The 17,765-nt window shown below is 49.8% G+C and overlaps 1 protein-coding gene across 3 annotated transcripts in view; it reads left to right on the forward strand.

The window, feature by feature from the left end:
- Positions 1 to 17,765, forward strand: part of SLC44A5 (solute carrier family 44 member 5) — a 745,501-nt gene that overhangs the window by 246,703 nt on the left and 481,033 nt on the right. For 2 of the 3 annotated variants that reach the window (XM_085602262.1, XM_085602266.1), the window contains exon 1: positions 15,135 to 15,224. The exons of the other annotated variant lie outside the window; for it this stretch is intronic. In XM_085602262.1, the coding sequence (XP_085458388.1) occupies positions 15,215 to 15,224 (10 nt within the window). In that variant the 5' untranslated portion in view covers positions 15,135 to 15,214. Of the gene's footprint in view, positions 1 to 15,134; positions 15,225 to 17,765 lie in introns of those variants that run through there. 3 annotated transcript variants of the gene reach the window in all.

Genomic DNA, 17,765 nt, shown 5'->3' on the forward strand with positions numbered 1-17,765 from the left:
CATATTTCTCTGCTCCTATTTGTTATAGAGGTAATAAGAACTTAAAACAAACTAAACACTGGTAGTTTACGTATGTGATAAGAAAACAGGAGTGTAGCCCAACAATCATTTGAGTTTGCCTATTTTGCCCATAAGGGAGAGAACACCAAGTCTCCTAGTCCACTCACTAAATTGTCATGTAGTAAAAACGTTTTGGACCTAGAGGTGAGTTAGTCGCTGAAAGCTCGAAAAAGATGATTCCTGGCTCTTGCTGAGCTCAAAGTTCTCTTGGATTCTGGAGCCCAAAACTATCCAAACTTTCATGTGGCTGCTCTCTTCTACCCATGCACTAAACTCAAGAGGCAAGAATTAAAGATAAAACATTAACTTTTGATGTAACATGGAGATACCCATCTAGTGTCTTTCTCCTTTATCACATTTGAGAGCACCTTGACAAAAATGAGTTAATGTGCTATACAAAAACCTCTCTTGTGCTTGATTTTATGGACTATAAACATATTCCATATGTAATAAGATGCAAGACCACATATAGAGTACATTTGACTTGCTTCTTGGTTTACTAATGGCATTGTTGTCCGAGATGGGGAAAGGGCATAAATGTGTCTAAATTCATGTATGAAACTATCTCTTCTAATAAATGCCTTTGAAAACAGGGACGTAATCTGATGTACTAAGATGAAACACTTCCATATGCTAGAAAAATACACATTTGTGAATTTTGAAGAACCATTACCATATTTCACGTTTGCTGCACAATGTTGTTAAACTTAAAATTGTTCCTTGAGATAAGTGCTGCAGGACGAATGTATGTCGATACTTCGCATACCATCACTGCGCACGATTTTACTGCGATGTTTTTACTTAGCATAAACCATTACTTTGCAAGTTTTAACGCAAATCGTTAGAAATGTACTTTAAATGCCATGTCTGAAATATGTTTGCTAACCAAGTCCCAAAAAAGTGGAATTAGAGGAGTGCTAGCAGGGACACAACTAAGTGATCTAATGCATTTGTTCTCCTCCACTGTCAACTTCAGAATATCAACATACCCCAGACTTCAGCGCCGAAAAGAGCAGTGTACCTCCAAAGCTGGGGATATAGATCTGGACATGGCCTGCTTGTGCAATCTCAGTAGAGCCTTGTATCAAGAGCAGGGTGCTTTTTCTAAGCTGGGCTTCCCAACTAAGCTTGTTTGTCAATTTGACACCTAGAAAGTCGAAGCAATAAACTCTTTCTAGGGGTTCATCAAACAACTCTTACAGTACTGTTTCTAATGAGACCTTTGCCAAAAATCGTCTATTTCATTTTGACGCATTTATTTTCAGTCCCCTAATAACACAAAAGTTCAAAAATGTATTGTTTAAATGTTGAAGGTCAGTAAAGGTTTTTGCTATAAGCAGAGAATCATCAGTAAAAAGTAATATAGAGTTCTTCCTACCATTCAGTACTGGAGAATCGTTACAATCCTCAAGTTCTTTAACAACATAATTTATATGTAAAGTTGTTGCTAGAACACCCCTTGGCGTACCCCACATGAAATTGGAATTTGCTCTGTCAATTCCCCTTGGCTTCCCTATCGTACCTGAGTGTAATTATTTTCGTGCAGCCTTGCAATTAAATTAATCAGGTTGACAGGGGCTCCCATCTTAATGAGTTCATTCCACAGAAGCCTTCATGGAACTAAATCAAAGGCAGCACATACATCTATAAATGCCACGTAGAGTTTTAGGTTGCCAATCAATGCATGCTTCCAATACAATAATGTAAATCTAAAAACTTGATCTCACGTGCTGGTTTTGTCATGGAAGTTCGCTTTGCGAGGGTACAGGATTTGATTAGTGTCCATCCACTTTTGCAATTTGTCAAGCAGTTGCCTTGCAGAAATCTTTGCAGATGATTAATAAGGCTAATTGGCCTATAGTTAGACGAACTCTAGACATCGCCTTTTTTTAAAACAGGGATTAACTCTTCTCCCCTCCAGGTATCCAGAATCAAAACCCCAGCAGTGATTGCGTTAAATAGAAGATTAACACAGAATTCCCAGATTAAAGGTTCAGATTTGTATAAGTCACCTGGTATATGGTCTGGGCCAGGAGCCTCAGCTGCTTTTAAGTGTCTAATGGCAGAGGGTGTATCAGCCAGACTAAATACAAAATCAGCTTCATAGGTAGAGTGTGGATTATCCTTAAAACCACACTACTGGTAATGGACGTGTAGCAGAGATGGAATAGTTTCTTCTGCATATAATGTAAAATGATGGACTCAGTTCTCTGGTTCAATATGGTAAAGGTTTTTCTTAACAGTATCTAAGCTTCCATGAGAAATTATATGACAAAACGCCCTGTTGTCATCAGTTCTAACAGCCAGCAGCAAGTCTTCCCAAAACGTATCTGCCCATTCCCTCTTAGCCTTATCTAATACCAATTGATATCTGTGTCGAGCTGCACTAATATTTGCACTATTGCGTTCATTAACTGGTGTTTTTAACTGTATTTTTGTAAGCCTACACTCTGCATTATACCACTGATTGTCATTCCTATAGAGGGTCCTTCATTGTTTGAAATCTTTATGATAAACATCAAGTAATTCTCGAGGGGGCGTGGCTTGGGCGCCGATGGTGATGGTCGCCTGAGAGCTCGGCTCCGGGACTGAGCCCGTGATTATCCTGTAATTCGGCGGCTGCGGGGCACCCCAGCCCCCGCATTTTGCGGACCGGCCCGACGGAAACCTGCCGGGGCCCCTGGCGTGATCGGCACGAGCGGTGACCCGGCGACAATCGCAGTCCGGGGTACCACGCAGTGCGACCCAACATGGCGCCCGGACTTCTTTGTCCCCCTGGCCAGATCCATTAGACTGGAGGAACGTTGTTGGCGGCGGTGCATCCCCTGCTCTGCCGGCTCCCGGTGGGGGTCGGAGCTGGACATCGATCAGAGCGGTCTCTTTTAACGGGGATTGCACTCGAATGAACGGAGGCCCACACCCTAGCGGATCCCACGCGGGGACGGCGGGAGGCCCCGTCGGTGGCCCCACTCCCTACACCGCACTTGGCCACTTTCTCCGGGCCGACCCACTTCCATGGGAGGCGCAACCTTTTGGGGCCGCGAATCGTCCGGTGGAGCTGGTGACATCCACTCCGGGACTCTATCGGCCGTGTGGGCCTGCCCGACCTGGCGACGGCTGCCTCCGCCTCCTCCTCGGTGCCCCCGGACGCCGTGTTGGTGGCGTGAGCCAAGGTTGAGACGATCCAACATGCCCTGGAGACGGGGATCTCCGGCATTCGACCTGAGGCCTAGCACTCGAGGGAGTCACGGCCGGGGCCTGAACTCGGAGGCGCCTGCTCCGAGACCTGCACGGAGAGCGGCAGGCGACATGGGGAAACCTAGAGGAGCCAAGGGGACTGCCCCAGCTGTCTCGGACTCGGAGACCCAGGACAAGGAGGAACGCGGGGGCCCCGAGGATGCCGGCGGTGCACCACTGCAGCAGCAATTTGACCGAGTCCTAGAGGCAATAGCGACCACGCTCTCGGCCCTCCAGCAGGACATTGCCCAGGTAGCGACGAGCCTGGGTCTCCTTAGAGCGGACCACAACAAACTTTCGGACCGGGTCAGGGAAGTGGAGGGCTCGGTGAAAACCTTGGAGCCGGCACAGCGGACCCTGGCCGCGGATATGAAGGATGCCTTATCCCGGATTACGGTCCTGGAGCAGAGGGCGGAGGACGCGGAAGGCCGTAACAGGAGGAACAACATCCGCGTGGTGGGCCTGCCAGAAAAGATTGAGGATGGCGACATGGTGGCATATCTGGAGGCCTGGCTCCGAGACACGGTGGCCCCGGAGGGTCTATCCTCCTTCTACACCCTGGAGCGGGCCCATCGGGTCCCGGCGAGGCCACCACAGCAGGGACGTGCCCCACGACCGGTGGTGGCGCGATTATTGCACTTCAGGGACAGAGACTTCATCCTCAATGTCGCCAGACATAATGGGCCATTTAAAGTGGCAAACAGCCAGGTGAACATCTTCCCGGATTACACCTATGAAACTCAACGCAGACGGTTCTCCTTCCTGGCGGTCAAGCGCGAGCTCCGGAGCGAGGGTATCCAATACTCGCTCTTCTATCCTGCGAGGCTCCGCATAATTGTCGATGACAAAACTCAGTTCTTCGATACCCCAGAGGACGTTTGTCACTGGCTCGAACTATATAGAGCGGGGAAAGGTGGATCCGGCTCTTCGCCTCGACAGATGGCGGAGCCGGAGCAGAGACGGAGATCCAGGAGGCTTCGGGGTCGCCGTGGCCGCTCGGGGGGTCCCTCAACTGTAGAGACATCGACGGAGCGGAAGGGAGTACTAGAGGTGCTATCAGCGCTGTCTGGTTCACGGGACGCTGCCATTGCGGAGGAAGCGGTCCCTGAGGACGAGGGGGGTCCAACGGACTCCGAGGAATCCGTGCCTGACAGTGACCATACGCCGGTGATCACACCGCAATCGGCGGAGGACCTTCTGGATGGGCAGGGGTAACGGGGTGAGCTTCTTCACTTTGGGTGGGGGCCCGGCGAGGGGGTGGCGGGTGTCGAACAGAGATGCTGACTATCGGGGTAGGGAGGGTGGGGTGCCCTGGATTTGCCCCGAGGGGGTTTATTTGTGACACTGTTTTGGGCTTCGGTTAGTCCTGGTGGCCTGAGCGTCGAGGGCCCACTGCCTCCGCCCGGCCTGCACCTGGCCCTTAAGGCCTTCCTGCGGTGGCGACTGCAGGATTAGTAGGGTATAGTTGTAGAATATGGTTTGGATGGGAACTAGATGGTGCTATTTGGGTCCTGTTCTGGGGAGGGTGGATGGGGAGTTGATTCATATTTGGGTTGCTAAGTTATGGTTGGGGAAAATGGCCGCCATCAGTGCTATGAGGATCGATGTTCTGTTTTTGTTGGGACCCGGATGGGGAGACTTTGCGAGAACAATATGGGACAATGGCTGAGGTAGCTAATCTGAAATGTGTTACTTGGAACGTACGGGGGCTTCACACTATGTCCAGGCGCCACAAGGTCCACGCTTACTTAGTGCGTAGGGGAATACAAATGGCGCTGCTGCAGGAGACTCATCTGAACAAGGCGGAAGGGGCGGCCTTACAGCGTAGGTGGAGGGGGCAGGTCTTTTGCACTTCATACTCTGCGTATGCCAGAGGGGCGCTGATCTGGGTTAGGGCTGGGGTTCCCTTCCAGGTCACGAACACAGTGATAGATCCAGAGGGGCGTTATGTGGCTATTTCGGGGACCTTGGGAGGGAGAGACCTAAACGTTTGCTGTGTGTATGCTCCTAATGTAGACCAGTCTGCCTTCCTTTCCAGGTTATCGGGCTCGTTGGCCCATTGCCTCTCCGGACCCCTCCTGCTCGGTGGAGATTTCAACTCAGTAGTGGATGTAGATATGGACCGCTCGCATCCACCCCTCCCCGATTCTCCGGTTCGTCGCTTGGCTAGGGATCGTCGGGACTGGCAGACTCACTGGGGTCTAACGGATATTTGGAGGGCGCAACACCCCACAACCAGGGATTACTCCTACTTCTCGAGCCTCCATGAACTGCACGTTCGACTGGACGGATTTCTTGGCTCGCCCGAACTGGTTTCAGCAGCGGTCCGATCTGAATATTTGACCAGGACCATTTCTGACCATAACCCCCTCCTGTTGGACCTTGGCTGGTTTCCCGGGGTACCGGCGGTGCCCACCTGGAAATTACGGCCCGAGATCCTTGAGGACAGTGTCTTCAAGGCGGACCTAGGTGATACGATTTCAGAGTACTTTGCGTCCAACCGTGGCACCGCGAGCTTGAGAGCGCTAGAGTGGGACGCTTTTAAGGTGGTGGTGAGGGGGTACTGCATTTCTAAACAGGTCGGCGTGAGGCGAAGTATCCTCGCCGACCTAGAGGCAGCGGATCGAAAACTCCGCGAGTTGGAGTTACGCCGCCCCGGGCGCCCCGAACTGCAGGCGCGCACGGCGGAGGCGAAGGAGGCGGTGGCGGCGGAGGTCGAACGGCTTCGCTGTTTTGACTATAAGGCCTATACGGTTCGATCCATCGCAGAGGGGGATAGGTCGAGCGCGCTGTTGGCATGGCTGGCCAACCCTACGCGGCAGTCCTCACTGACGACGTCCATGCGCAGGGCAGACGGAACCCAGGTGTACACCCAGCCTGCGATTCTGAGCTGCTACCGGCAATATTACGAGCGCTTATACCGCAGTCGCTCGGCCCGAGACCCTGACCTGCTCGATAACTATTTGCGGCCTTTAGAGATCCGAACAATGGAGCGGGACGTGGCGAAAGCCTTGGGGTCCGACATAGAATTGGGAGAGATCCGTAGCGCCATCAAAAAGATGGCGAGAAATAAGACCCCGGGCCTGGACGGTCTTCCTGTGGAGTTCTATGCGGCCTATGCCGATCTCCTAGCCCCTAGATTGTTGGTAGTATACAGGGAGGCGAGGAGGCTTGGGCGTCTCCCAGGCTCGATGTGTGAGGCATTGGTGGTCCCGCTCCTCAAGCCTGGAAGGGATTCCTCCGATCCGGGGTCGTACCGTCCCTTATCGATGCTGACGGTGGATTATAAAATACTGAGCAGCATCCTGGCCTCGAGGCTGCTCGGCCACATGAGCTCCTTGGTACATGAGGACCAGGCTGGCTTTATCCCCAGGCGTAACACGACCATGAACATTCGCCGGTTGTTCCGCTTGCTAGGGGAACCGCTTGTGGACGCCCCGTGCCCGGTTGTCCTCTCAGTGGATCTAGAGAAGGCTTTTGATAGCCTGGAATGGGACTACCTTTGTACTGTGTTGCGGAGGTTCGGCCTCGGAGAGGGCTTCATCAGGTGGACCAGGGTTCTGTACGCCTCGGCGTCGGCCAGGGTTCGGGCGGGACCGCTGATTTCCTCACAATATCCGGTGGAACGAGGCACGAGGCAGGGATGCTCGTTATCCCCATTGCTCTTTGCGCTGGCGGTGGAACCTCTTGCGCTGCATCTCCGGTCGGGAGCCTATTACACAGGCCTGTGGACTCCTTCGGGCCCGCATTACATCTCACTGTATGCAGACGACCTGTTGCTCTTCCTAGAAGACCCGCTAGATGCCCTACATGGGGCTGCGACGGCGCTCACGGAGTTTGGGGAGGTCTCGGGCCTCCGAGTGAATTGGACTAAGACCTGTCTTTTCCCGGTCCGCAGGGGCACCCCTACCCCTACTCTGAGTAGGGAGATTAGATGGGAACCCGACTGCTTTAAGTATCTAGGGGTGTATGTCTATCATGAACCTTCTGGCCTCCTGGATGGGAACATTGCCCGGGGCATTCGAGCACTTCGAGGCAGTATGGGCTTTTGGGCCACACTACCGCTCTCGGTGGCTGGGAGGATTGCTTTGCTTAAAATGGTGGCGCTCCCCCGGTTGCTATATTATTTCCGGACACTACCGATCTGGGTCCCACCGACCACGTTTCGATTTTTACGATCCATGATTGTCGGATTCCTTTGGGGTTCGGGCCGCCGGCGGGTGGCCCTCAAGACTCTACTGAGGCCGAAGGAGGAGGGTAGGCTTGCGGTGCCGGACTTCGAAAAGTATTATTTAGCGGCGCAGCTCCAGGCCTTCACCCAGGAGATCGCCCGGGAGTTCCGGGGCCCCGAAGAAAAGAGGGGAACGGGCATGGCCAGGCATGTTCTCTCCTTCATAGCGATGAGACAACGGTTGGCCTTGCAGGACTTGTCAATGGAGGAGCGGACTATCCGCCTGTGCTGGAACCGAGCTCACGCCCGGGGCCACCTGCGAACACCGTACGCGCCCGAAATACCGCTGGGGATGCTAACGGCTCTGCCCCATGGGGGTGATTGGTCGCGGCTGGCGACCTGGGAGGACGCCGGTTTGCAGCTAATCGGGGATCTATACGAGGACGGGTCGCTCTTGCCCTTTCAGGAGCTCATCGAGCGCTTCGGGATTCCCCGCGGCGACTTTTTGCTGCACTCGGCCCTTGTTCGAGCGATCCAGGCGCACTGGAGTCGCGGGCAGGAGGAACCTCCTTTATCCCCAGTGTGCCAATATGTGATGATGTCTGCGGGCACGGTGAAGGCGGTCACTTGCCTTTACGGCAGACTGATCAATGAGGGGATAGCTCCCCTCACCACTTTGAGAAACCGCTGGGAGGAGGACATTGGCAGGGAGATCCCGGAGACGACCTGGGCCCAGCTAGTGCGGAGGGCCTGGAGGGGCACACGCCACGCCCGCTTTCAATTGGTCCGCTACTACGTGCTCCATAGAGCCTATTTGACCCCGGTGAAAATCAGGCGATATTTTGGTACGACTTCGGCGGAATGCCCCAGGTGCCCGGCCCAGGAGGTGGACCTCCTCCATATGCTGTGGGCCTGCCCGGGATTGTCATCCTATTGGGAGGAAGTGGGGAAGACCCTGGAGGAGACGACGGAGAGATCTTTATCGCTTGACGCGGCGGTGGGTCTCCTGCACTGGTTCCCTCATACCCCCAAAAATAAAATTTCTAGCAAGTTCATTGATCTGGGGCTGCTCCTTGCTAAACGGGAGGTGACCAGGAACTGGAAGGCACGAGCTGGTCCGACGGGAAGCCGGTGGCGCAGCGAATTTTTGAAGTGGGCGGCGGGGGAGAGTACGCTCAGATACCAGCTAGCTTGGAGGCAGCGTAATGAGAAGGCACAGGAGGCAGCGCTGGAATGGGAGATGTTAGTGCAGGCCCTTAGGGATTATGGCGCCCCCAGCGACCCTGAGCTTGAGGAAGAGGCTCGCCCTGAGTCCCGATAGACGATTGCACTTTTCAGATCAATTGCTTTCCCTGTGGGTCCTTTTGGAGATCCTGTGGCGGTTGGTGCCGCGCGCTGATGGCGGGGGGGGGGAGGGTTTACCTGGGTTTGGGGTGTTTTAAGAGTGGGGTGTTATTTTGGGTTTATGGGTTTGTTTGGAAAAGCAGATGACGGATAGCCGGTTCTCCGGGCCAGCTTCGACATCCTCCTGAGCCCCCATTGAATTTCGCCGCCCGACCCTAGGGTTGTGGGCTGAATGGCTGTGTAAGTAACTTACGGTGGGGAAACGGAGGGTTGCATCTCATTGATTGGGCGTGATATATAATGTTGGCCGATTATGTAACGATTTACTGATTCCTGCAATAAAAATATTTTAAACAAAAAAAAAAAATCAAGTAATTCTCGAGCAAAACTTTTTGTGGATGTCTAAGATTGGAACTGGAACTGCCAAATTTCCTTCAAAAGGGGGGAAAATGCACATACCATTTGTAAATTTCAGGGTGCGATTTGTTATTAGCCAGCACTTGATGCCAAAAACCCCTTCTTTAGTTGTTGGCTAAAATAGGTTCTGGGATCCCAGTAAGACACCTGCACAGCTCTCTATTAAGAACATCTTAAGGTTAAAAACAGTGGATTATGGTCACTGTCGAATCAAGGTACAATTACCATGTCGCTAAGCAGTGGTCAAATTCTAACATTGAGTAATATAATATCTATGGCACTTGAGTAAAAAACTCTTTTAAATGTTGGTGATCTGTCAGGATCTGATCGAGTCTGCCCATTGCAAGCACCTAAACTGAGCCAAGCCACCTTCAATGCTACCTGTAATGCAGCAGTAGAAAAAAAGAGTGCTGAGGCCTACCACTCAAGCTCGGGATGTTCCATGTCTCATGCTCATCTTCAAACAATGCATTAAGTGGGACTGAAGGCTTGAAAGAAGCATTAAAATCCCAGTTACCTTAACTTTGGCTCAATGTTGATAAAACTCAATCTTATCATTGGGGGAGCCAAAATAGGAGAATCATCTCTAATAGAAACTTACCTGGCATAAAAATGTAACAATACCATGACTAACCCACAGGAGAACTTGAATTGGACTCCGATTAGACCTAAGGAGTCAATCTTGTTCTGTGTTTGAGTGTTTCACCAAGATCAGTAGTCCCCCCATTGCCCGCCCAGCTTTTTTCAGGGGCGTTGCTTCAACTCTGTAAGTGGTGTAACCATTTATAAGTATTCTATCTGCAGCCCAAATTTCTTGAAAAATACAGACCTCTTTCTCCTCCACAAAAAGCAGCAAATCGTTGACAGTAAGTTTAGAGCTAATCCCTGCTAGACTCTATGAAATCAGTGTCAGCTCTTTTTATTCACCAATAGTTGCTGACCTACTAGAGCCCTCTAGACTTGGAACAGTCAGGGACAAGGATATGTCAACAGGGGTAACATTAATCATACCTAGACAGGCCCCTCGGTCAAGGCCATCAACACTCACAACAGGAGCTTCATTCATTACTGCTGGGCCGCCGATGACCTCCCTTTTGGGGGTTCAAATGCCAAACTTTTGCGGCAGATGTCTTAGCCCACTATAATCTGAACCTGATCAGAGCCCCCAACTTTAGAACCAATCTCTGCTGAATTACAAGACACAGATTTTTGTAATTCTTTATTGTACTCCCTGAGATTGTCTGGCTCTACATAGGTGCCCCATAGTAATTATCTCTTGAATGTCAGGTGTCGGTACGCACCCCTCTCCCTCAGCATTTGCCATGGGATTGGAAGATATTAACTTCTCTGCAAGATGCTCTATGCACTCTACCCTGGAACTTATGCTTCCCAAATACTTTCCATTAGGAGCCCCAAGTCTAGCCATGGGGCCAATTGCCGGGTTGGTCCCTATAAAAGTTGTGTTCAGTCAGTCGATATCTACCAAATCACTAAGACCTGGGTGATTGGCTGAGTCACTTCTAGGGACATGTTGTGAACCATGAATGTCTCTATATCTAATCTGGATTTGAGTGAGGGTATTGCAAATGTTCCGGGCATCCATGGGTAGTATCCCTTCAACAAACCCATAGTCCCTCAGAACTACCCTTAAAACGTCATTGATTTTTCCAGAGGCCTCAATGCGCTCTATTCGTAGATGCGCTTCTGATAATTGAACAACATCCCTTCACATTTCTGAGTTAGTGGATGACTTTATTGGCCAGAGAGTCCTCACTCTCCCTACAACATCGGGCTACCTTGGGGACATGGACTAGGAAGAACTAGGGAATAAGTCGCTGTGGTCTCGCGACCTCATGACCTACTTGAGCGGGGCAGGAGGCATATCTGTTTGGATCGAAGTGATAAGTCGTGGTAGCTGAAAATACCAGGGTTCTCCCTGGTCCCACCCTATCGCATTCCCTTATGAATCTAGAGCTCCAGCCGCAACCTTTATCCACTTCTTGCCCAATCCACTCCCTACCGATACCAGCTCCCCTGAAGGCTCCTAGTTTGCAAAAGCATGTTAAGAGCTGAGCCAGGTGCTTGTTGTGCCATGCATCCATGGGTAACACAGGCTGGTTGGGCTATGGGATCCGTCCGAGTCAAGCTGAGGACGTAGCTTGGGAATCGAAGGATGGGGGAAGCTCTCTTACATGCAGACCAGCATTAACTAAAGGGGTTGGGGAAGCACGGAAATCATTTGGACCCTCTTTTGCGGATTAGCAATTTAATCTTCTAGGGATTTTATGGTCTTCTTCAAAGCCCTAACCTCGTCCCTAAGCCCTTGAACCATCTCTATTAATCCTGTTACGTCAGTGGTAGCCCTAACCGAATCAACATCAATATCTCCCCCCTCTTTGACGTTTATAGTACTATCCTGGGGGCTTGAGGCATTATACCTATTTTCACATATAATATCTGGGTTCACAACAACCACTGCATTCTCCTTTGGTGGCAAATCAGAGATACTGGAAGAATGGTGAAAGTCCGCGATGGGGGCAGTCTTTTTCCTCTTAAGCATCTCTGGGACACTTCTCTTGGATCTTTTTTTCTTGACTTGGCGTAGCTGGTAATTGGGCGAGGCATCAGAATTCTGCTCAGCTGAGGAATTCAGTATCCCATTCACATCTTCGATGATGCCATCTATCAGATCCTGATGACCTTTTTGCAACAGGTGGACCTGGTGCTACCTCCCAGGCCTTTCGATTCCCCATAGTCTCTCAAACAAGAATGAACACTCAAGACAGGGGCATAACACAGGCCCCCGCAGTTTCCGCGGTGCGGGGCCCCCCAAACATCAGGGGGCCCCCTCAGCACAGAACTTCGGCCGGAGAGCTCCTGATTGAGCTCGGAGGGAGACCTTCTGTGTACCTTGCAGGGGAACCCCCTCAAGTTTTGTTGCGCCACTGACTCAAGACACCAATATGATGAGTCCCCAGCCTTGGCTCTAATACTCTCAGAGTGTAGAGTAGTCCCACCAGCCAGAGTATAGCAAACAGGACACAGTACCTGTAAACAAAACAAAAACACAGGCATCGGTTTTTTTCCATCATCCTTTCCGGACTCTGGTTCCAAAGTAGCAAATCTGACTAATCTGATTGGCCATGCAAGTGAAACATTTCTCTAGGGACTGCCATTTCAGGATATTAAGCACAATCCCTGTGCCCTGAAAACAAATGTAAAGTCATGTAAGGGGGCAGGGGACACACACCCGCCATTAGCAGGAGGACATAATGGGGGGAGGGAACCATCAAAGGGCCTCCCATGGAGTCAATTTAAAAAAACGGAGTTGTGGAATCTGTAATACCTATTTGGGAACTGCAAAACCCTGACATCTAAAAGGGCAAACGGGGTATGGGGTACTTGTCTCACTTCCAAGATTCCCAGCCTTCATTTTAGGTGTCAGGAATTTGTGGTTCCTAAAAGGGTACTGCGAATCCAGCCCACACTTTCTTATGGGTACTGCAACACCATGGCAAGCTTCCCAACCTTTATATTGCAGATCTGCTGCTCTGAAACAGAATCGTGACCCACCCAAGGGGTGCCATGCATGGAGAAGCTTGTCCTGGATTTGTGGTAACTGAGTAGAACACTTGCCCTGGATTTGCAGACCTAAATGTCCATCGCTCCGAAAAAATAAAAAATAAAAAGGCCTGGTAAAAATCTAAGCTCTATGAGCAACCTTGTCTGATTTGTCAACTATGGGTGGTCACGTGAGCACAGGGCCAGCCTGCATGTATGGCTAACATCCGGCTGTCTAAGGCGGGTTGGGTGCATGGTATGACGGAGTAGGGTTGACTGCCTGCTTTGTGATGGGCACAGGGCCTGCCCTTGGCCAACCGCTGATGTGCAAGAACAAAGGCAGCCTGGGTTGGGCAAAGAGCCGAGCTGCAGGCCAAGCCCTTCATCCATGCGCACCCGGACTTTGAAATGTATACATCATAAAAATGAAATTCACCGAAAAAAGCACAGTTAAAAACTGAGTTAAGGTTCTGCCTAAAATGCAGAAAATCACAGATATTCACCAGTTGGTGAGTGCTTCATTGGTGGCAGGTCCAAGAGTCAAATGAGTCAAATTGAATATGGGAAGGCAATCTAGGGTAACCAAGGTCTCCAATACTGGTGCCGGCGGGTCTGATGATGTGGATGGAATCGGTCCGGGTGATGGGATCTGCTCCTCCGCGTTCTATGGGATCGAGAAGTCAGCCCCTTTGACCCTGGGACCGGCTTTTGGTTGGGTTCCCGCACTTATGTTTGGATGCTTCTTTTCACAGTTTGGACCTGTCTATTTTGAACAGTTTCATTCCGTGGGCCACTTAAGAGATCTTTCAAATTTCACAAAAGGACGGATAGCGGGACTAGTTCCCTTAAACAAAGCCTTCTATTTGAGGATTATTGGTTGAAATTTCCTTGACTCTTATTCCTAGTCAATTACTTATTAGGTTAGTGGTCAGTTTCAGCACCTGCTAAGTGGAAGTATCCGCACGTGGAATGATGGGCAGTCCTTACTAATGCCATACCCAGTTTCTAGCCGCGATGGCTCTCTTTGAATAATTCAATAGACATCAGGCGCAGATTTCAGTTGTACTATAAGTGGAGCAGTGGGCTAGGGTGCTAATAACAAGAACCACAGTTTAAGGTGAATGTGTGCACAGCTGGGTGCTGGCATGGATAGGGTAGTGTCCTGCTGGACACGTTCTAGTGTTCCGCCTGCTGTTAACCTACACTGCACACCCACCCATCACAGGCGTCCCCGGTCAGGTGACCCTGCTAATAAAACGGGCCGGGTGCACGTGCCCTGGGCCAGGTGCATATTATCTATCTAGAGTCTGTGTCGTGATTTATGCAGTATGTGGGCCTAGGCCCACGACACCGCAGATAGGTGGCGTATGCACGCAGGGGTGATGGGACTCATTGGATTTGCTTGTTCTGTTGATGCACTGGATTAAGGGATAACACACTTTGAGTTGTATGGGGTGTAAACTTTTTTATTGTTTGCTTTGTTTGTTGAATGTTCAGAGGTATCTGCATGGACATTGAGGACAATTGCATTTAAATATATTGATGTTATTGTTTTTGCAATGTTATTGTTTTTCGCTGTTGCCCTCTTCTCCCCGCTCTGTTTTTTTTATTCTTCATTGAAACATCTTGTAGTGCCCTGAAGTAGGTGTGGGTCGGCTGATCACTTCACATCGAAACGCACAGCTGCACCTCCGCGTCAGTCATTCACACACCAATTTAAAGTTGAATTGACAGTGGGGACATGCAGATTGCAGAAGGAGCTCCAGCGCCCTCTGGTGGCGGGCACATGCCAAAGGCAGGGCCTGCCTGTAATTCAACGCTTCTTAGTCTGTGCCATGCCTCATTTGAGGTGTCATTTTGCCTGCCCGTTTCTCCTTCTCTGTCGTTGCATAGAGGCCTTTTTCTGGTCAGTGCGGACTCATCTTCAGATACCGTCCTGTCTCTTGCGTTTCATCTAGCTGACGTGCATATCCACATTTGTTTACCTTGTTTCTCTGCATTTAAAGGTTATATTATTTCTCATGCTTTAAAACAAAATACCCGTTAACCCGTTGCCATTCGATGGTGTGCGCAGTAACTCAAGCGCTATGTGTGTTCTATGGCACAAATCCGAAGACGCGGGACATAGATGCGGCTAACCTGTGGCTTCTATATCCTTACAATTATGGAAAAGCGATCAGGTCAGATTCCGTGTATCATTAGAACAAGCTACCATATAAATTAGAGTCCGTCACCGGTAAATAAGGAACTAGAACTCCGAATACTGGGTAATTACTTCATGTTTGACCGCTTCCTCGCTCGGCCTTCGTTACACAACGACCATCGCAGCACGTGGTACCCGCCCCGAACGCGAAGGAACCCAGATGCCTCGGATCAGGCCCACATCTAAGGCTGTGACGAGGAAGAGCTGGACCCGGTGCTGTGATGGCTGCCGGTAAGTAATACCAGCGCCTCTTAATATATTCTAATTAACAGCCTGTATACCCTCGCCAGGGTACACTCTCTGCCTGAAAGCGCACATTTTGTCGGTCTTGAGAGCAAAAACCAGTGTGCCTCCTGGAGCCATTCACAACTCCGATGGCGCGAGACATGAAACGGAAGGGCACAGCGCGTGATCGTTACTTTGCTAAAATTCCCCGACCCATGATTGAGGTAGTATTGTATACTGACGTCGTCATTCTCTTTTATATGTCCATTAAAATGTCCATAGCACACTCGATCACAGCCAGCCAGATGGGCAAAGAAGTAAACAATTTGTCAGATGTTTAGTTGAACAGTTTATTTCCCTTTTTCTTATATTTCTGGTTTCGTGATAGGCTTAGATATCAGAAAAGTGAATGTAAAACGCAAGTGAAATTCTTTGGCAGTCTAAAGGGCAATGTAATGCTGGATAAGTGATTTTGTGCCGATTTGTCTGCAAAGTGTGCGCTACTGTAGGTGATTATGAGGCAGTGTTTTAATAAGGGCCCTTCCAGCATTTTTTTTGTTTTGTTTTAGTTACCAGGCGGCTCCTTCAAAGCATCCCACAAAGTGCGGAACTTGCATAAAGAAGGCACTCAAAAAGAGAGGTTTGCTTTAGCTTTAAACTTCATGAAGAAGGGCTATGCTTTTCTTGGCGTTCTTTTTTTAGCACTCCTCATGATTATTTTGGACTTAATCATGTTTTAGAAATCAATTATCCTTCTTTTGAATTTAAACGTAATTTGTTTATTTATTTTCCATAGGATGTTGTACCAGTGGAGAAACTATAATATATACATGCAGCCTATGTTGTATTGTTTCTCGTGCAATATTTTGTTTTTTTCCGCATCCTGGTAGTGGCGGTCCATAGGGCGTGTGGCCTTCAGGGTGGTGCTGATTCTGGTTTTTTAGACTTGTGTAACTGACTGGTACTATGAACAATTATTCAGCAGCGGCCTGTGCAGGTAAGAGCGGTGAGGCCTGGTGGGGCACGGTGGGGCACGGTGGAGATTTCGACAGATAATGAGGAGGGAAAATTAAATAAATAATACATTTTCCTTCATCGGCCATCGAAATCCCCCCCAGCGGGCCCCACGCTCTTACCTGCACGGGCAGCGGCTGACAATTATCTCTGTTGAAGAAAAAGTCATCATGTCTCAGTTCCTTTGTGTAAATGGTGGAAAGGTACTGGCAGTATCAGCTGGTCATCAACCAATTGTCTGAACGGAAAGCTTTGCAGGTCCTACCTGTGTTCCGAAGTCATGGGGTGATCTGAGAGGTACGGGTAATTTTTTGCCACAAAGCAGTCCCCAGACTTGCTGAAGACGCCCCCCTATGTTTTTCCAGTGAAGTTCTTCTGACTGATGAGGCGGTATTGGCTAGAGGGTAAACAGCGTTTACCTCGCATGCCAAACAACGCATGCCATTACAATGCGGTCGTTACAACAACCGCGTTGTTATTTCGCATACTGTTACAACGCAAGTCGAAACCACGATTTGCGTTAGGGGGCAGAAGGTGTTGGATCTAAAATCCAACACCTTCCCTAGTGTCCGCACAGACTGGAGTTGGAATAGTAAATTATACTATTCCAACATCCAGCGCCCCCTAAAAGCAAGTCGTGGTTTCGACTTGTGTGGTAACGGTATGCGAAATGCCAACGCGGTCATTGTAACAACCGCATTGTTATGGCATGCGTTGTAAACGCATGCGAAAAATAGGCCTATATTCTGGCTAGAGGGGGTGTTTAGGGTGGGAGTGTAGTGGAAGTCAAGATTGCACTGTTGTTCCAGATCATTGCATCAACTTTGTGCAGGGTGCGTAAAACCTTGAGTTGGAGCCTCTGCGTAACTGGAGTCCAGTGGAGTGTTTTCAAGGTTGTTAGCGACACGCCTGTACCTTCTCAGATTGAGACCTCACCTCACTGCTTTGTTCTGTGTTCTTTGCAAGGTAACACTCTCCAGAAGGCCATGGTTTACGGCGTGACAGTAGCCCATTCTGTGTTCTTTGCAAGGTAACACTCTCCAGAAGGCCATGGTTTACGGCGTGATAGTAGCCCATTCTGTGTTCTTTGCAAGGTAACACTCTCCAGAGGGCCATGGTTTACGGCGTGACAGTAGCCCATTCTGTGTTCTTTGCAAGGTAACACTCTCCAGAAGGCCATGGTTTACGGCGTGACAGTAGCCCATTCTGTGTTCTTTGCAAGGTAACACTCTCCAGAAGGCCATGGTTTACGGCGTGACAGTAGCCCATTCTGTGTTCTTTGCAAGGTAACACTCTCCAGAAGGCCATGGTTTACGGCGTGACAGTAGCCCATCCTTAAGAGAACCAGTGGTCCTACTATTTCTACTCTTGCAAGATCTAAATGACGGGATTAATTTGCTTATCATGTACAGGTTATGGTTCATTCCCTTGACCAATCAGATATCAGTTTATGATACATCATTAGCACCACAATAAACACAGAAGCCTTTCAAACCACATTGTCGTAAAGATGTCCAATGCTGGTATCCCTTG

This window comes from Triturus cristatus, chromosome 4_2 (assembly GCF_964204655.1).
Source record: "Triturus cristatus chromosome 4_2, aTriCri1.1, whole genome shotgun sequence".
NCBI classification, from domain to species: domain Eukaryota; kingdom Metazoa; phylum Chordata; class Amphibia; order Caudata; family Salamandridae; genus Triturus; species Triturus cristatus.